The 20,552-nt window shown below is 41.9% G+C and overlaps 2 protein-coding genes across 2 annotated transcripts; one reads left to right on the top strand and one right to left on the bottom strand.

Moving 5' to 3' along the window:
- Positions 1–765: 765 nt before the first annotated feature.
- On the bottom strand, positions 766–7,999 carry tmem135 (transmembrane protein 135). Its single transcript, XM_083910301.1, has 15 exons — positions 7,854–7,999; positions 6,456–6,583; positions 6,279–6,371; positions 6,141–6,174; positions 5,981–6,046; positions 5,840–5,886; positions 5,714–5,755; positions 5,443–5,619; positions 5,304–5,373; positions 3,469–3,636; positions 3,304–3,367; positions 3,146–3,222; positions 2,670–2,768; positions 2,511–2,578; positions 766–2,410 (listed from the first exon to the last, which is right to left on the bottom strand). Exons 1-15 carry the CDS (start codon positions 7,989–7,991, stop codon positions 2,275–2,277), a joined length of 1,407 nt encoding a protein of 468 aa, XP_083766427.1. The 5' UTR covers positions 7,992–7,999; the 3' UTR covers positions 766–2,274.
- A 2,389-nt stretch (positions 8,000–10,388) lies between these two features.
- On the top strand, positions 10,389–19,073 carry hephl1b (hephaestin-like 1b; the record flags this gene model as incomplete). Its single annotated transcript, XM_083910447.1, has 19 exons — positions 10,389–10,564; positions 11,294–11,538; positions 12,231–12,443; positions 12,523–12,714; positions 12,793–13,047; positions 13,258–13,426; positions 14,173–14,312; positions 14,394–14,525; positions 15,007–15,212; positions 15,316–15,460; positions 15,556–15,768; positions 16,459–16,675; positions 16,773–16,912; positions 16,991–17,116; positions 17,195–17,301; positions 17,524–17,758; positions 17,856–17,995; positions 18,191–18,344; positions 18,988–19,073. 19 exons carry the CDS (start codon positions 10,389–10,391, stop codon positions 19,071–19,073), a joined length of 3,291 nt encoding a protein of 1,096 aa, XP_083766573.1.
- Between the last annotated feature and the right edge of the window lie 1,479 nt (positions 19,074–20,552).

Here is a 20,552-nt window from a genome sequence, read left to right as displayed (position 1 = left end):
TTTTGTAGATATTAACAATATATATATATTAGATATTTTGTAGATATTAACAATATATATATATATATTTGATATTTGGTAGATAATATGTATATTAGCTATTTTGTAGATATTAACAATATGTATATTAGATATTTTGTAGATATTAACAATATATTAGCTATTTTGTAGATATTAACAATATATATATATATATTTGATATTTGGTAGATAATATGTATATTAGATATTTTGTAGATATTAAAAATATATATATTAGATATTTTGTAGATATTAACAATATATATATATTTGATATTTTGTAGATATTAACAATATATATATATTTGATATTTTGTAGATATTAACAATTTATATATTAGATATTTTTTAGATTCTAACAATATATATATATTTGATATTTTTTAGATATTAACAATTTATATATAAGCTATTTTGTAGATATTAACAATATATATATTAGCTATTTTGTAGATATTAACAATATATATATATATTAGTTATTTTGTAGATATTAACAATATATATATATTAGATATTTTGTAGAGATTAACAATATTTACAAAAATGGATAACAATAAGGATAACTGATTTATATACATGGCAGTTTTTATGATTTGTTTGCTAAGAAGAAGAACATGATGGGGAGTAAAAGTTGCCTAAATACAGCAAATAAAATTCTAAAACGTTTCAAAACTAAAGCACAAAAAACAAGTCATGTTCTTGGAGTCAAAAAAAATATTTTAATATACACCTTTATACATAAGTCAATTACATTTGCACAGAGTAGTATTATAACTCAATATGACAGATTATTATGTCACTTTTATCAGGCACGTCTGCTTAAATCTGACCAAGAATGAAGCACGCTGTGTTTTACAATCATGGCTTCTCTTTCCACACAGAGGTCGCATCAGTGTCTGAACATGAGCTCAACAACACATTTGTTCAAGGAAAGGGAATCGTTTGCATTCGTGTGCTGTTCGTCACAAACGGTCCACTCCAACATCTGAAGATGAAAATCAAACACAGGCTGAAATGACTCAAATAACAACATGTTAATCCCTCTTACAGCGTTCAGTCTCAGGAAATGTTTAAGTGATCGGTAAACGTGAAATAATATTCAAACAGCCAACCAAGCATTTTCATCATATTTTTATATGTTCATAATCAAACAAGTTCAAGGCTTAGTTTACAGGTTTTAGTTTGAATTAGTGAACATTTAAGTCATTTGTAACCCCCCAAATCTTTAGAGAGTTAAATTTAAAGGACAGACTGACAGTGAAAAACACATTTTGTGGTTCAGATTTGTGTAAATGATCTTTGCATTGAAACATTAAGGCAGTAAAAGTCACCACTTTCAGCTCCACATCCATTCCTTCGCAATAATTAAATGTAAAGTCAAATATGAAATATAAATTGGTTGTTAGTCCTTAAACCAAATGATCTCCCAACTTTCTTATATATCAATACTTCCATACAGTTAGGAAGAGAGTGTTGGTTTAAAAGTAATTAGATTAAGCCTGTGTTGTAAATACTTTATTTGAAGTTGACTCTTCATTTATATGATGTTGAAATTGATGGTATTTTTTCCACAGTTAATAAACTAAAGGTCTCATAAACAAAGATATTGTATGATCGTAATTAACTTTAGTTTAATTTTCTTTTACCCAGGGAAGAATCATTAAAAGGTGCATCACCTTGTTGAAATCAAGTGCGTTTATGAAGATATTAGAAGAAATAAATCAATGAAATTCTGAATAACTTGACTTTTTAACCCTTAATCTCAATTCATCACCCATACCTGTGTTGAAAAGTCTTTTATCTCCTCAGAAATAAAAAGCAGGTTTCAGAAACCTGTGAAATTATAAACCTATTTCAATTTAAAAAATGTAAAAATAAAATGACATCTGCTGCATCTCTACCTAGAGTCATTCTTCCAAAAAGCCCATTTTTGGTTCATGATTTGAGTGAACAGCACCTTTAATTTACTATTTACTATAGTATTTACTATTTACTATAGTATCCGTCCAATGATAAAATAACTTCGCATGATTAATCATCAATGTCAGCTATTAACTGTATTACGTACAAACCACACTAATATTCATCACAGCCAGACTTTGGACTCTTTTATCTTGGATGTTAACTTTCTTCAAAAGCATCATCTCTAAATCCTGACATTGCTCACAAAGAAAAAAATGGCAAAGAGCCCATTTCATGTTGAGGTAACCCCTGAACCTTCTCCCCGATCCTGATCCTGGTCCACTAAAGTCACCCGAGCTGGATGTCGCCCCCCGGTGGAAGCCCCGCGCAGTAACGAGGGTCCAGTTTGGGCACAAAGCCTTTAAAGTCCCTGGAGGCCTGCGTCCCAAACACGTCGAGCACATGTCGGTTCATGAGGGCAAACCTGGAAGAAGAAGAAGAGACGGGAAACAACGACTCACTAAAAAGATAAGTTAAGATAGTCCTTTATGATCTATGATGAATGAAGTGTGGTTGGTTCATACCTGCCCTTAGTTAAACGCAGCAAGAACTTCCAGTATGAAGGCCGGAGGTTCTGCACTTCCATCACAGCCTGTGTGACCAAAGCAAAGAGTCACACATTAGCTCCTCTGTCAGCGAAGCACACTGGCGTGCGATTAACGTACACACGTGGCTTTACTTACAGCCTGGAAACAGATAGCGGTGGATATGGCGTACAGGACTGTGTCGGCGTGAGGGACGTACGGGAAGTGTCCCGCTTCGATGCCCTTGAAGTACATGGTCTAAGGACAGAGATCGTCACGTGTGCTGTTAATGATAAACTGGAGAATGGAGATAAGTGCACATAAATACACGGCAACACTGTGTGTTAACTTAAAGGGATAGTTCGGAATCCATCCGGTGCGAACTCGGCAACGAGAAGAACTGAATGAAATTTCTTGAAAACGTCTCCAGACGTCTCCATCACACCGGCTGAGTTGGAAAACAGGTCTTATGTCCAAAATTCCAAACTATCCCTTTAACTATTACCATCTCTGTATCATGTCCAATGTGTATATACATTTTAATTTGGTCGCAGGAGCATATTAAACAAGTTATGACAGTAAACACCTGAAGACATAAGAAACGGCAAAGAGATTTCTGACACATGTTCCATTACCTCCACCAGCTTAGAGAAGAGATACATGGATATCGATGTGCTTTTGTAGAAGAACATCGAGATGCCAGCCAGGAAACCTTCGAAGAGGAGAGAAAGGTGAGTCACGGCGAAATCCACAGATTCATTTTTGTTTGACAGTTTGCACAATCCCTTCTTACCGGCTATTAGTGCATGGAGTTCATCGTCTATGTTCCGCAGCCAGCGCAGCAGGCAGCTTGTTCCCTGAGTCAATGTAAACAACATGAACACTAAATGATCAACGTAACAAAGACAAGAGAAGCGCATGAATTCTAATGAGTGGATGATGTACGTTATTTTCGTACCTTGTAGATGCTGACGAAAGATCCTAGAAAAGCCCCTAACTGGAAGTTCTCCTTGTTGTACAAGAGCGACGGGAGGCGCGAGGGTTTGGAGAACATATACCTGAAGGCTGAGGGCACTTTAAGACAGCACTGAATCAGGTAGCCGACGCTGAACATCCGCACAAAACCCTGCACAATCAGACACAAAAACAGCAGGGTTTCCAACAGTGGCCCGCCAGGCTTAGCATTGCTTGTTTATTTATTTAAAATAGATTTTTTTTTTTACACCACAGATTTTTCTATATCGGGGAACAATGTAATCAGCATTATTACGGTTACATCGTTCTTGTCAATAAAGACGCTGGAAAGTCTGGCTGCGTACGGCACAGATTATGAACTCCCCGCGACATTGACTTCACAGCAGATAACTTTCTCTCTCTTTGAGCAGTTAACTTAAGACATCAGCTCATTTGATGCATCTGTTATTCCCTTAATTGCAGCATTAAAGCGTCTTCTTTCACAAAGATTAAGACCACGGAGTGAAAACGATGAAAAGTGCGAGTCTGGATATACTCAGATAACCTGCACTTCATCGCGACTGTACTCCATCCTCGTCATAAAGATCATTATTTTTATGTGAGGATAAAACACGTAGAGAAATGATCCAGTCTGCTTTAGATATGAAATGACTGCTTGGAGACACAGAAGCGCAGAGCGACGCAGGAGAGGGAGCACAGGAACAGCGCAGGGGCAGTGTGCAGAAATAAAAGGGCCGTTTGTCTGCACCAGATGAGGCAGATGAGGGGGCACTACCACTTTTATATTTATGTTGCTTTATTTTACTTTTAAATGTAACCATTGTATGGCTTGTTTTAAGATTCACTGGCCGATTACTTAATTAATATTTAACTTAAGTGAAAAAATGTATATTATTTATTTAATTTCAAGAGTGTCTTTTTGTAAGACTCTATAGTTGGTGTTTAAGTATTGTTAATACATGTCTTACAATAACACATAATAGTCATAATTAAAAAAATTCCTGTGAACTTTTATTTATTTATTTTCTTTTTACAAAAACGCAGTGGGCTGCCGGTGGGCCCGAGAGGTACAACAGGGCTTAGCGGGTTTTCTGGGGGAAACCCTGAACAGACAACATTTAGTCTTACTGTTGTTATTATTGTGTAGTGTTTAGTTTAACCCATTAAGGCCTGAAACGCCTGGAAAAAATCCCTCCAGAACCTGAGCTTCTACGCTGACTAAATGACTGATTTCTCAGCCTCTGTAGCAGATATAACACAATTCAAAAAGTATTTGAGAGCTTACACCTGTGGCTTTCCTGGGACATTGAGTTTGTTTAGATAAAAAAAAAAAACGTAAAAGTAAAGTGAATAACTATTTTCAATTAAAAGCAGGTAAATCCACTGTCACCCCTGTTGTGTGGTTGAAAACACTCTGTAGATTACGGTGGTAATTCTCTGTCTTCTGTCACTTTCAAAACCTTCAAACTCATCGTCGTTATCGCCAACCTCGTCGTCTTCAAACATAATTATGTCTTAACCATAAATCCCGTTCGATTGGTTCAGCGCGTTCGAAGTCATCAGCGATGACGTCATCAAAGACGAGAAACTCCTCAAAATCACTGCCTTCAGAAATCTCTTCGCTGTCAAAAATCCTCCATGTTTGCTCCAAGACATTTCAAAACAATGTCGCGAGGAACCCTCATACCCCCCGAAAATTAACCTACCCGCTTTACCGACGTCTATGGTAGAATTACGTAGCCGTGCTCGCGGCTCTAATGGTAGAAACACTGCAATGCTTTCCCGGCGTCAATGGGTTAAGAGGCGTCCAGGTCTTACCTTAACACAGTAAGAGATGCAGTTGTCTTGGTAATGTTTACAGCATCTGTGTCTTGGACCATGTTTGCATCTGCAACATTCAAAAAAAAAGTTAATGTTGACAACTCTGGCACAAATGTAATGTTGTTTATTGTCTCACATCAGTTGCAGCAGCTCCCTGGTGTAGGTGAGCAGAGTTTTCCTCCTGGAGCCGGACCGTCCCGCTGATGGCTGTAAATCCTCAGTCTCTGCAGCAGCCGTGCTCTCGTGGCTCTTTGCACAGACGTGATCTGCTGCACCAGAGTGACTTGGAATTTCTTCTTTACCGACAATAAACCTGTGACGGGGGGGGGGGGGGGGACACAGCCTCTGTGAGCTTTAGCCCAAGAAATGACATCAATGCATGAGTGAGAATAGAGTTATAGACTTACTTCAGCGCAGAGAATGAAAAGCCTTTAAGACCATCTTTACTCCTGCCATTAGACACAAAAAAAATCATTTAATACAAATTAAATTCAGTCGTAATATTTAAAACAATCCTGACGACCTGCTCTGACCTGAAGAAGAACATGTAGAGGGAGGCAGTGATGCAGAACAACAGCACCTGGGAGACGGAGCGAGGACAAACGACACTGTATGTAGTGCTGGGTGCAATATGGTTCATGCTGGAAACAACAAGTGCAGCGGGGACATCTTACCTCGCCGTATTTGATGGGTTTGACGATGCCTCGTGTCACGGCCATGCGGAACAAAGTCTCAGTGGCCTAAAAAAACAAGATTCCACCGAGTGTCAGGAGCAGACGTGTCTCCTGATGTATGTACAACAAACAATATTTACATGAAAAGAGAAGCTCTTACCAGATTTGTCATGTATATCGTCAGCAGCCCTCTCCTGAAGGGGAGAGAAAGGGTGAGGCATGGAATTTTAAACTTTACCACGCCATCCCCGATACTTCAGAGAGTGCGATTGTGTACAATGTTAGACCTGGATCGTACCTGCTCTTACGCTCCAAGAGGATCGCGATGTAGGAGGCGGGCAGTGCTGAGCCAAAGCCAGCAGACCACGGGTAGAACCCTCCCAACAGTTTCCTGAAGAATTTGGAAATACACAAAGTTATTTACACAATGAAGAAACCAAATAAGGCAAATTGGCATCATCATATCTCTACTGACCTGAGGATGCAGAAGAAAACAATGTAGAGACCTCCATTGGCAGTGAGGAATGAGGTAGACCATAGAATCTCAGGGATAAGCTTCTTTAAATAGTAGTCCTTCTTTCTTTTCCTTAGGATTGCTGCTATCTGCACAACACAGAACACGGTGTGGTTGCTAACAGTATTCTGGTCTTCTACTGGGTGTCAACTATGTTATTAACAACCCTACTGGTTTAATCTTTGAAGAAACTATTTCTTAGGAGTACATCAAATGCCATCGTCTATATGTTATTGTGATTGAAAACATATGTGTGAAGGTTCAACCAGTGTAGAACTGTCACAGGGTTTCTGATAAGAGAAACAAAAGGTCAATCTCAAGGCCAATCTCTGCACTACAGCGAGAAACATGCAGCTAAACTGGATTGGAGTTAGATAAAGGGAACTCTCAGTGAGCCTGTGCTGTTTGTTTGGAGACCAATGCCCACGGTTAACACATGTCGACACTGTTACTGGTAAAAGATTATACAGATGCAGTAGATCTTTGGAATATCTGACAAATATCCTACATAACACAGTAGACCAGTTCTTTAGAGTCTGACAGCCCTATCGGAACTACCTGGATTGGACTTGTCTATTATACAAGGCCTTTTTTTGGAAAATGCAGTTTAAAATGACAGCGTCTTCCATCAAATTAACATATTGCATTATTGCTGTCCATGTAAACACAGCGTGTGTAAACACTGCAAAAACAAACGCCTGCAAAGACATTGCAAAACACTACAGTGAACAGGAAGTGCACATACACTGACCAGTCGTAACAGAATCACTCAGTGGTCACTTCATTAGGTACAGGAGTGGCACCCACTGTGATCTTCTGCTGCTGCCGTTCTATCAATTCAAAACAGTGATGTCTATTCTCCTCTCAACTCTGGCAATAACAGGGAATCTCCACCCACAGAACAGTGGACATGTTCTCTTCCTCCCAGTAGATCAGCAGTTTCTTTAATTCTTAGACAGAAACCATGCATTCTCCACGTCACTCACTGTTAATTACCGTCATGTGATTTGGGTGATTTACTTACATACCAAGAAGTTGATACTAAATAGTATAAACTGTACCAATGACTTTTGGATATCGTCGAAATTAACACCCAGCTCACTCACACAGTACAGTATAGTGTGTGTGTGTGTGTGTTGTTGTTGTTGTTGTGGTATTCTACACACTGAATGCCAACATGTCAACACACTTTTCCAAAGCAAACACAAAAGTAAACACTATTATTATTATTATTATTATTACTATAAAGTCCAGCTTCGCGACGTTTCATCCCAACTCGTCAGCCCAAACTTAGCTAACGAGCTAGCTAACTTTAGCTCCAGAGTCCCAACTCCTGCAGCTCGAGCGGTGACAACGTACCAGGTACAGGGGTGCGTATATCTTGAAGGACACCTCCAGAGCGCCGCGGGCCACATCCAGTGCCGCCTGCGTACACGACGGGCTCCAGGTGTGGCCGATTTCGTAGCAGTTATGTGGTATTTTACTCAGGGCTCCCATCTCAGCTGGACCGCTGAACACTAGAAACCAAACAACAGCCGCTAGCTTACGTACGCGGCGGTGACTGTGTGTGACAGCAGGCGCGCTGACGCAGAAGAGCTGTGTGGACGCGCACGTCGCTGCCCGGACCGGTGCGCGTTCCCGTCAGGCGAGGGCAATTCTCGGCAGGCGCACCGAACTCGGCGTAACACCCGTTTGTCCTTTTCACCGTGACGATGACGTTACCGACATTTAAAATGTACATTTCTAACTTTACTTCAGTGAAAACCCGCAGCGACAGAGTAGTGAACGTATGTAACTTCATAGGTAAACTATTAAAACATGTAAAGGTCCAGTTTGTAACATTTCGGAGGAAAAAGTTGGCAGGAATTAGCCATGCTAGCCATGCTAAGTACATTTGTATGAGTGTATTAGCACTTAAAAATTGAAATTGTTATTGCTCTGTAGCCGTTAGTCAAGGGCATTTTGTTTAATGGAAGCAGCCATGTTTCTACAGCAGACAAAATAGAGAAAAATCAGTTTATAGGCGGACACAAGTGAAGAACGACATCCTTTATGGCACATAAAGGCCACCGTAGTTCCGTAATGCACTTGGGAAAGGGACAGGTGAGTGGAAGAGTCCTCCATTTATTACAAAACCAGTGGGATAAAGACACAGACACTTTTAAATATTAAATAAATAAATAAATATAGGAATAGATGCATACATAAATAAATACAGGAAGGTGCCTCCAAATATAATGCATTATTATTATATTATTATAATAAATAATTAAAAACATACATAAATAAATTCATAAATAAATAAATGCTTTACATTTAGTCTACATTTCTGTATTTATTTATTGATTGATTGACATGTCAGGTCTTACTAACACATAAATACACCACCAGTCTAATCTCAGTGTTAAAAATCATAAACCTGCAGCATCGTGCAATTCTGTGGAAATAAATGCGGTAAAAACAGACCTAAAACCTCTTTTTCTGTTGTTAAAATTAATAGGTTAAAATAAAACTTACAGACACTTTAAAGGGGAAATAAGTAGTTTATAGTGCCATCTAGAGGAGAGGCTGAAATTTACAACAAAGACCTGCTGCTCTGCTCACCCCCTCCCTTCCCTGAGCGCTACGGTATCCGCAGCTGGTCAAATGTCGTCCTCGTCGTCTTTCTCCGTGTCAGCAGATGAGGTTCGTGAGGCGAGGGAGAGGGCGAGCTACCGCGGCCGTAGCAGACGAAGCGGAGAGAGAGTCGGCGGGACTTCCGCTACGAGTAAAGAGACGCTTGTTTTGTTCTCTCGCGTTTGTCCTTACAGGCTCCGGTAGAAACATGGCGTCTCGCTGCTAACAGTGGCTATGCAACCGCGGTCCGCGGTCATGTTATTTAACATGACTTTTTGAAACACTACGAAAATGAAACAAAAACTATTATACAGCGACTAGACAACGCAGGAGCACACAATATGTATAAAAAAGTGGATTTTGGGTTATATAAACCCATAAATACTACATATTGTACCTTTAACACTGGAGCTGCACAGTGGTTTGATCCAACAGCTTTTACAGGTGCACTGCTCAGAGTTGGCCAGCAGATGTCGGCTTTGTCACTCTTTTCATGCAGGTATGGATAACCTTACTTATAACCTGTGTGTATAACATGTTTATAAGTGAAATGGACTATGAATGACTGCATCACTTACAGGTTTGACGTGCTGTGATTTATTAAGTACATATTTTAGTTTATTCCATTCCAATTTATTGAGATGTTTTGCTCTCTTTTTGTAAATAATTCCTAAATCATTGAGAAGTTCAATTTATATAAAAAAAATAAAAAATTATTTGGTTTGCAAGCTATGACCAATTATTTAATTCCATGTGTTTTATTGTTTCATAAACACATAATTAATGCCAAATGTTGGGTTGCCAGATTGGGTAAGAATCCTCTGCGAAGAAATTGGACCAAAAAGTGGAAAATATGCGAGTATTACGCATTATAACGAGACAAACCACCATTAAACCAGGCGAGTGTCATGCTTACTCATCACCTTTGCGAAATTGACAGCCAATAGAGACGATGCTGTGCGTGCGCCTGCATTTTAGCGATAAGTAGATCAATTTCCTTAATTTCCCAGCGGGCAATCTGACTAACTGTGGTAATTAAGGCGAGAACATTGAGAGTAATCATCCTGCATGTCAGATATCCCAGGAGGCGGTCACTTATTCACTCTCTCTCTCTCTGAATGGACCAACTGTGTTCTCTTTTTTCCTACAGCTGCTGCAGCATCAACAGGAACAGCGTAAACAGCCCGCGCGCGTCTATGGATCAGTCACTCACGCGTCCTTGTGCGTCTGGATAGAACAACAGCTACGTGCCACAGTCGAGACGAACTAAACCCGGACATGGAGCAGTGTTTGCGGCTGTTGGCCGGCGGTTTGCTGCTGCTGCTGCTCTCCTCCTCCTCCGGAGCGCAGAAGGGCAAAGACAGAGTCTACTATGTGGGGATTATTGAGGGCGACTGGGATTACGCGCCAAGTGGAAAGAATCTGCTCAACGGGGAACGCGTCGAAGCAGACGAGTGAGTTTTGACAGTTGACTGAGACTAATCATACATATCAGTCATATTTCCACGTTAAAATATGTAACTCGTGTTGTAATAATTGGTCATAACACATACATCATTTCCAAATATGGCAGTGGTGGTATGTTGTATATACAATTAAATAACTGTATTATTATCTATTCCCTATGATAACTCATGTAATAATGATGATAACATTAAGTGTTAAGTGTTTTAACCCGTGTTGCAAACAGTTTTGAATGAGTTGCAGTTGTATTTAGTGTCTCGACCTCAGAGGACGACTAACCATCTTATCTCCTACAATCAGGTGACCAAGATAAAGTCCCCTAAAGTGTGTCTTCGCCACACAGACTGTGATATTTCATACACAACAGAGCAGAATTGATCTCCACTCAATGTTCAAAGAGCTGATTTGGGAAAATGTCTTGATCCGTGGTGCTCATCAGTTACGTATCATCTTTTATCATCATGGTCATCACTTTCCTTTTCCTTGTTGTTGTGGTGATGAGCCGTATAAACAGGAGCAGAACTGTGTGTGTGTGTGTGCAGCAGCTCCTGTAGCCGGTTATTAGCCCAGAGAAACTTGTAATCACAATGAGTACCTGAGTACCTCTTGTCAGACATGAAATGTAAACAAAATCAAAGATACTACGTACATGCTCGTCTGTGGCAAAGCTCCCTCCTGTGTCTCTCATCGTTTTTGTATTATTTCCACTTCTGTTTCAGACAAGCGTCCGTTTTCCTGGAAAGAAGACCCGACCGTATCGGCAGGGTTTATAAGAAAGCTATGTTCCGACAGTACACGGACGCAACGTACAGCAAACTGGTGCCCCAGCCGGTTTGGTTGGGCTTCCTGGGTCCAGTGCTGCGAGCGGAGGTGGACGACGTCATTGTGGTCCACCTGAGGAACTCTGCATCCAGGGACTACTCAATGCATCCTCATGGAGTTTTCTATGAGAAGGACACAGAAGGTACAATCTGAACATGGAAAATATGCATGTTTTAAAGCCTTTGCTTTTGTGTTACACTAGTCTGCACCGTCTCTGACATTGAAATAACGAGAGGCCGAACAGGAGAAGCACAGGGGAATATGATACACGTGCTGCATGAGCATATTTTCAATAACAGAGTGACCATTATGGACGACATCATCACCTCTGTCGCTTGTTATCCCTCGTGTCTCACCCAGAGCTTCACAAACTGCCCGAGGAAGTTATTTTTTAGACCCTTCCTGGATATGAAAGTGAAACTAAGCTTCTTGGTTCTTTGTCATGAAGCCAAAAACAGCACATTGTGCAGGAATGAAAAGGAGATGTGGTTATAGGAGTAGGAAGGATGTGCTGAACTGTGTCTTGTGTTGAGTACACGGTGCAAAGGTCAGTCTGCTCCTGTGAATGAGGTCATTTACTCACACACACAGAAATCCTGAGGTGAACAGAAAGCAGATATTATTCATAAAGTCTTAGATAAAGAGTTCTTATGGTCCCCTGTTGACCTCCTGACCTTTTCAGGAATAGCTGAAGTGTTTGCAGCTGGTGAGCCTCCACGTTACCTCCTTTTATGTGCAAAAGTTAAGCAATAAAGCTGTTTGAAAGTTGTAATGCCCAGTTTTTCTCATAACTGCAGCATGATGTGACATAAACATCTTGTATTTGGCTACCAGGGGCGCTCTATCCAGATGGGACATCGAGCAAACTGAAGAAGGACGACGCCGTCCCTCCAGGAGGCAGCTACACCTACCGCTGGGAGGTGAGGCCAGAATTCGCCCCCACAGTTGGCGATGCAAACTGCCTGACCTGGGTGTACCACTCTCACGTAGACGCTCCAATGGACATCTCCTCGGGACTCATAGGGGCTTTACTCACTTGCAAGAAGGGTACAGCATGAAATATGTTACCATGTCGCTAAATGAAGAGGCAAAGAAATCAATGCTAAACCTGTGTTTGATGTCTCAGGCATCTTGAAGGAAACACAAACAGGATCTGCCCAAGTCTCAGCCCGTCACGATGTGGACCAGGATGTCTTTATGATGTTCCACATCGTGGACGAGAACCTGAGCTGGTACCTGGAGGACAACATTCAACGTCTCTCTGATCCGGGAGTCGACGAGGAAGACCCTGATTTTAAGGAGTCAAACAAGATGCATGGTGAGTGTCTGGAAGGTCACTCAGCACACACTCTACAAATGAAACGTGTTGTAATATTTGCTCTCTCTCTGGTGACAGCTATTAACGGCTTCATGTTTGGAAACCTCCCCGGGATCGAGTTGTGCCAGCATCGCTCTGTCGCCTGGCATTTGTTCGGCATGGGTAACGAGGTGGACATTCACTCCGCCTTTTTCCACGGGAACACACTGCTGGACCGCGGTCACCGCACTGACGTCCTCAGCCTGTTCCCAGCCACGTTTGCTACTGCTGAGATGGTCCCCAAATCTAAGGGGAAGTGGCTTCTAAGCTGCCAGGTTAATGACCACTTACAGGGTAGGGAATCTGACTTGTTCACGTCTTTGCTGTTTTTACTGGTTGTTGTAGAAGTCACAGCCTTTGCTGCTTATCATGTTCTTCAGTATAAAGATGAATGACAGTTTGGTCGTTTTGAAAAGCGACAACTGCTTAAAGATAAGGGAGGTCAAAGTGTGAACCAAAGCCTTTAAACAGAACCGTACGTCTTTGTCTCTTCTCCTGTCCCAGCTGGGATGCAGGCCTTCTATGAAGTGAAGTCGTGTGGCGATGGATCCAGCTCCACAGTGAGCGGCGGCGTGGTGAGGGATTACTTCCTGGCAGCAGAGAAAGTGGTGTGGAGCTACGCTCCGTCTGACATGGACCTGATTAACAACGTGTCCCTCACTGACGCTGACAGGTGTGTACTGTATACTTATACTGCAGAGTATTACCTACTGCACTTATACAGATGATAACAGGCAGGGTCACTGCAGTGGAAACGGTTAATCATTATCTGGCTCAGTGCAATTAATGCATTTTTACAGCAAACACAAAGTGAGCAAGGATCAGCTGCTCTCGGCTGAACTATCGAGGACACTGGGGGACACGTCCATTCAGTTTGTTTGTGTGTTCCATTGCTTCTTAATTCTTCTTCTTCTTGTCCCTGGTTCTTGGTCCAGTCTCTTCTCCCTCTTCTTCTTCTTCTTCTCCAAACTACTCATGATGCCACTGAAACAACAGCTGTAATGACACTATAACAGTATCTCCTTCCACCTTATGTGGAGATTCATAAAAAGCCAACAATGAGGATCACCGATGCGTATGACTAATAAAAGAGGGAAGGATGTGCAGAGTCTCTCTGGGTTTGAAATGAAGACATTAACGTTCGTTAACGCATCTTTTTAAACGACAGTTCAGGCTCTTTGAGTCCCAGAGGAGGCATCAGGTCTAGAGTAATACAGCCTCATTTTGAAGGGAGCTAACTGACAATGGCTCAGGAAATATCCCTTTAAGGCTGGCAAAACATCCCAACAAAACCTGTATATTGTGTGGTTTCCGGACATGGCTGCATAGTGTTGATAGTCACAATGTCTTTGTTCCTGTTTCCTGACCTGACCTCAGTGAAGCCCTCACCCTGACTGACCAGCTCTTTTTCACCCTTAGAGCATCAGAGGTGTTTTTTGGACGAGAAGAAGGAAGGATTGGAGGTGAATATGTGAAAGTGTTATACAGAGAGTACACAGACAACACCTTCACCATCAAAAAACCGTCAGGACCTGATCAGGAACATTTAGGAATCCTGGGTAAGTTTATCTTCGGTGTGTTCTCTTTTGTTCTGATCATATCAGCACCTCCAGTTACACCGTTCTTTTGTATTTGTCCAGGTCCAGTGCTGAGGTCAGAGGAAGGAGACACTCTCAGGGTGACGTTCATGAACAAGGCCGATATAAACTACAGCATCCAGCCTCATGGTCTGCACTATGACAAACAGTTCCAGGGAAGCGTCTATGAGGACGGTGAGACTCAGGACTCTAACTGATAACAAGGGGAGTCAGTGTAACAACATCTGTACTTCCAATGTTGCCTCAATCTTTATTTCCCCCTTCTTCTTCCTCTTCTTAAAGAAGGCAAACCATTGTGAACACATTTACAATATAAATCACGACGAGAGCTGTTTGATAAATAAAGTACAACTTCATTTTATGCGAGGTATTTACATAGAATCACATAAACCTCAAGTAAAAGGCTGGTAAAAATCAGCAAATTGACTAAAAGTCATGCACGAGGTGCTCCACGGGGAAAAGTTTCAGAATATTTTGAAAGAAGTTAGAAATAGTTTTCAGGCATTTTCTTTGAGGCCAACACAGCTTTGATGGTAACTTTACGGGACACTGGGACTAAGATCTTTGTCTGTGCAATGAACAAATGACGAAGAAGAAATGTCTTCAGTGAAAACAGATCTGATGATAGCTGATAACCTTGTGTCCTCTGCTGCAGGCGTTGACAAGCCCGGCTCTCGCGTTGGTCCAGGTGAGATCTTCGTCTACATCTGGCAGGTCCTGGAAGGTCCATCTTCATCCGATTCGCCCTGCATCCCCTACTTATACTACTCTGCCACGGACCCAGCCATGGACACCAACTCTGGATTAGTGGGACCTCTGCTCGTGTGCAGGAAAGGAACGCTGGGCGGGAACGGAACCCAGGTACTGCTTCACGGCTCATTTACAAACACTTAAATCACCTCAGAATAATAACAAACAGGGGAAAGCAAATGAATTGGCCTTTCTTGCATGGATTTCTTCCTAGAACGGCGCAGACAGGGAGTTCTTCCTTCTCTTTTCTGTCATGGATGAAAACATGAGCTGGTATTTGGAGGAGAATATTGAGAGATTTGGAAGCAGACTGAGCAACACAGAAGCTGACGACTTTGTGGAGAGCAATAAGATGCATGGTAATGAAAACATGACATAGATGAAGTGTAGTGTTGTTGTGCGTATTCTGACTGCTCTCCACATTTTCCTCTGTCAATCCTCTCCCTCATTGAAGCTGTAAATGGACTCATGTACGGGAACCTTTATGGGCTGGACATGTGTGCCGGGGACAAGGTCTGGTGGTACACGTTTGGACTGGGCACAGAGGTGGACATCCATGGGGTTTATTTTGAAGGGAACACCTTTAAGAAGCAGAGCACAACACGAGACACCGTCAGCCTGTTCCCTCACGTCACTGCGGCTGTCGCCATGCAGCCCAACAAACCTGGTCAGTCACGTGACTCTGTACGCACACACACAGGAAGCTCCACAGTGTAAACGGGAAACTGTGAGGGCTTGTCCACATGGTTTTTATTTTTATGTCTTCATTTATTCTTGACTTTTTAGTTTCTAAGTTAACGGAAAACGTTAACAGAAGCAGAGGTCTTCTGAATTCCAGAGAAGACTTACAGAAGATTGATGTGGTGTTATGTTTTGAAAAGTCAAAGTGATGTAAGACAGAACACACTCAGATATTATCCTGTTTACATGTTTCGAGGTTAAGTATCACGCCGGGAGTCTGACACACTGCTAACCACAGGCTCTGCAGCACACGTTCAGCTGCTGAACTCTGCAAGAACGAGACTCTTTCCTGTCTGCTTTCATGATGATTTGGCAGATGGTTTTTGTCTTCAGCGATCAGTGTTTTCCACAGACACACAAAGAATAATGAATCCAGAGTAGTGTCTTTATCCAGCTCACCACCATAATCTAATCATTTCTCATTTCCCCCAAAGAATTTAATCTCAATCTGTGCTTTACTTTTTGAGTCATACAGCTCACAGACAAACAGAGAGACAAACATGGTCAAAAACGTCACTAAAGCACGTCCGGACAGGTGCTGTGCAGATGCTCTGGGCCTTTTTAGCTGCAGGCAACACATTAATGTTATCATGACCTGTCCTCTTTCTCCTGTCAGGTGTGTACGAGGTGAGCTGCAGAGTCACAGACCACTACTCCGCTGGCATGAGGCAGCAGTACAGCGTCGGCCTCTGCCCGGGCCGGAAAGTCAATTTCACCCGAACGGAGCCGACCAGGACCGTCCAGTACTTTATCAGTGCTGAAGAAATAGAGTGGGACTACTCTCCTGAGAGGGACTGGGAGCTGGAGAAACACCAGGCCACATCAGAGGACAGGTGTGGTCATTATAGGATGATGTATTTCAGCCTGTGATTAGAGCGAACTTATTACTGTCTGTTTGTTAATGGAAGCAAATTGGTACATGTCTCTCAGTCCAGGCAGCACTTTTGTGGAGAGAGGAAAGAACAGAATTGGATCGCGCTACAAGAAGGTGGTTTACAGAGAATACACGGACGGAACCTTCACAGTTCAGAAGATACGGACACCAAGTCAACAGCACCTGGGGATTCTGGGTATTCTGGCTCCTCTTTATGTTTTGTGAGCTTTTTAAGGCAGACTGAAAGCAGCACAGGTTTCCTTCTCGTCTGTAGGTCCATTAATCAAAGCTGAGGTCGGAGAGCAGATTGTGATCACATTTAAGAACAAAGCCAGTCGTCCGTACTCCATCGCTGCACATGGAGTCAAAGCGAGTGGCGCTCACGTCCCTGTCAAACCTGGTGAGGATCAAACCTGGAACAAAACACCGGCCTTTTCCACACAGCTCTGACGTCTGTTCTGTGTTGTTTTTCCTTCAGGTCTCATTCTCGAGTTGACCTGGGATGTTCCTGTGAGCTCTGGTCCTGGGGTCACAGATCCTAACTGTATATCTTACGCCTATTACTCCAACGTTGACTTCATTAAGGTACGTTCAGCCTCCACACTGCCCTCTGCTGGAATCTACTTCTCGTAGCCATTAAATGCTCTGTTCTCTGGTGCTTTTTTACTTTAGCTTAATCCTGATTCAAATGATCAGCTCTGTAAAAGCCTGATACCGAACCATTCATTCGAATCAGGTGTGTTTTTGAATGATATATTCATTATTCATGATGTGTGTGCTTCTTTGTGTTTCCTTTCCTATGTCCAGGACCTGTACAGTGGTCTTCTGGGGCCTCTGGTGATCTGCAGGCCCGGGACGCTGCAGCGCGGCCAGGGCCCCGGCCGACAGAGGGCCGACGTGGAGCAGGAGTTTGCTCTGCTCTTCATGGTGCACGATGAAAACCAGTCGTGGTACGTGGATGAAAACATCAGGACGTACCTCGGCGTCGATCCCGACACCTTCGCGAGAGACGACGACTTTGAAGAGAGCAATATGATGCACGGTGAGAGTGAAACGCAAGCTTGGATAAGCCCAGTGGGAAATGAGTGTGTAGGTAACATAAGAAAGGAAGATATTTTATGTGACTGTGTGTATTAAAGGGATCAATGGGAAACTGTACGGTAACCTCCGCGGACTGGTGATGATGCAGGGCCAAAAGGTTGACTGGTATCTTCTGGGCATGGGCAACGAAGTGGATATGCACACTGTACATTTCCACGCTGAGACTTTTACTTACAAGGTAACGTTCAAATAAATATTATTATTATTATTATATTTAAATAATATAGTAAGGACATGATGAGTGGTTCTACAGCAGAGAAGTTTGTGGATCTCGTCTGTCAGATAGTGTGTTTATGTGTTAAGTGTTTATTTCCTCTTTTTTGTTCTCGTTTTTCTGTGTGTGTGTGTGTGTGTGTGTGTGTCTGTGTGTCAGACGGACCGTGTCCACCGCGCAGACGTCTTTGACCTCTTCCCCGGGACTTTCCAGACTGTAGAGATGGTTGCTGGGAACCCAGGGACTTGGTTGCTCCACTGTCACGTGACGGATCACATCCACGCTGGCATGGAAACCACTTTCACCATCAAAGGTGTGTGTGTGCACGTTTATGTATTTATATATCAACCTCATTTAGGACAAGAGATTTCATCTAACATCTAACATCTAACATGTCACTTCTCTCACTCTGTTTTATTTCCAGAAAAAAGCTTCTCAAATGGTAAACACCTTTATCATTCCTTATTATATTATATTTTTGTATATTATTAATTCTCTTGATGCCTTTTGCTTCTTAAACCCTCCTGTTGTCCTCCTGGGTCAAGGAAGAAAGGAAAGAAAGAAAGATGGAGGAAGGGAACCGATTGGATCAGGGAAGGAAGAAGAATGAAGGGAAAGAATGGATGTAGGAAGTGAAAAGGATGGTGGGAAGAAGGAAGGGAGAAAGGAAGGCTGGGCAAAGGGAACAGATTGGGTCAAGGAAGGAAGAAGAAGGAAAAAGGAAGGGAGGAAAGAAGGACCATTCTAAACAGATTGGGTCAGATTGACCCAGGAGGACAACAGAAGGGTTAATAAATGAATAAAAGAGAATCTTGTGGATTTGTGAGGACTTTAATTAGTTTGAAAGTAACAGGAGGCTGTGAAGTGTTTGATTGTCCGTCCTTGCCCTTGTCCGTCCCTGTGTCTGATTTTCCTTCCCTTTCCACTTCCTCCTCTCTCCATGTTTCCTGTTGCAGCCCCGGACACTGAATCCTCCTCCATGAAGATGATGATGCTGTTGTTGCTCGCTCTCGGTCTTATTGCTGTAGGTGAGCTGCACTGACGACACTGGACTGTTTATGTATCCACAGAGAAGCACTGGACAGCTCAATAGTACTGCATCATATATGCGTTTACTGGAGGACATGTACTGTATATAAATATGATTGTGTATTGTTACTGTGGTTCACAAAGCACTGCTGTATTTTATTTCACCAAAGAATTCGTTTTTTACTTTATTATTGTTGTTTAAAAGTGTTAGCACCATCTGACACCACAAGGTGGCGTTCATTTCACTTTAAAGTCTTATTATTGTTGTCTGTGAGCACCGTTTTTGGTTGTTTTTTGCAGCTTTTATTCTAAGTAAGTAACTTTTTACGTGGAACTCCTGCAGAAATGTGCTGTCCTGTGGTCGATGATCAGATCAATAAATGTTGTCGATAAGGTTCAGGGAAATGAGACGCTTTAATTGACGAGTTATTGTGTGTTATATAATGAGTTTGTCATCACACACACCGTCTGTACATCAGTACATCAAAGGCTCCATTGACACACATACATTTTTGTGAATCACCAGCTAAAAAGCCTCATCTGAATTTCAAACTACGTATTTTTGACCTTTTAATCAAAGACATTGATCAAAGTAATCACCACAAACACACATTACCATATCAGTGTGTGTGTGTGTGTGTGATGACTGTTCACTCAGTGTTCACTCACAGATATTGATTTCAGCTTCAGTTTGACCTCTCAAACATGAAGAGCAGGATTTCACTTCCCCGCTGACTGATGACGTCACGTTCACTTCACCTAATATTTCAAATAAAAGTGCATCTCCGGGACACCAGTGTGTGATGACGGAGACAAATAATAATGTAGTAGTAGAATGTAAGTGATTAATTACCATCTTTAGGTTGCTTGTGTTGTATAATCTACTCCAGAAATAGGACCTTTTTTACTCACCTGACGTACTTATGTAAAGGTTAAGCTGCTGTGTTTTAGTTCTTAGCGTTTATTCCTTTATTCCTCGTATTCTTCACGGAGAACTGGAAATACCAGATTAAAGTAAAGTCAACGGCTCCATCGTCTAAAACAAAGGCGACTGTCAGCAGTGAATCATGTGAATGTGGGGATTAATCTTCTGCAAAGGTGTTGAGAAACAGCTGTTTGTGCTCTAATGGACTCTGTAGGAATGTAAATCAGTCGAGCGATTGATCAACAGATCATATCCTGGTCAACACTTTAGTCTCCTCTCATTGATCCTGACGACTATTGGTTTGTCTTTATCGCGTTTTTAACCGCTATCTTGATTCATTCTTTCCATTTCCTTTGATAAAACTAAACATGTGTACATTTTTATTGTCAGCAGGGGGCGCCGTGTGAAGACATTCAGTGTATATATATATATATATATAAGGCTGGTTTATTACAGAGAAGTGGTCAGTTAAATGTGACCAGAGTGAGGGAGACACTGGACGCTGCAGAGGTAAAGAAGTCTGTTTTCACGCATTATTAAAGTGAAGTTTTTAAATGTTTAAATGTG

This window comes from Microchirus variegatus (genome assembly GCF_963457635.1).
Source record: "Microchirus variegatus genome assembly, chromosome: 2".
In the NCBI taxonomy this organism is placed as follows: Eukaryota; Metazoa; Chordata; class Actinopteri; order Pleuronectiformes; family Soleidae; genus Microchirus; species Microchirus variegatus.
This window is presented reverse-complemented; position numbering and strand designations above follow the sequence as displayed.

What these genes read in the sequence shown, in the direction of transcription:
- tmem135 (XM_083910301.1), bottom strand. Translation starts at nt 7,991, where the DNA reads ATGGGAGCCCTGAGTAAAATACCACATAACTGCTACGAAATCGGCCAC. An exon ending in TATACGCACCCCTGTACCTG is followed by an intron (nt 6,584 to 7,853) that starts GTACGTTGTCAC and finishes TGTGTTGTGCAG; the next exon opens with ATAGCAGCAATCCTAAGGAA. An exon ending in CTCTTGGAGCGTAAGAGCAG is followed by an intron (nt 6,175 to 6,278) that starts GTACGATCCAGG and finishes TCTCCCCTTCAG; the next exon opens with GAGAGGGCTGCTGACGATAT.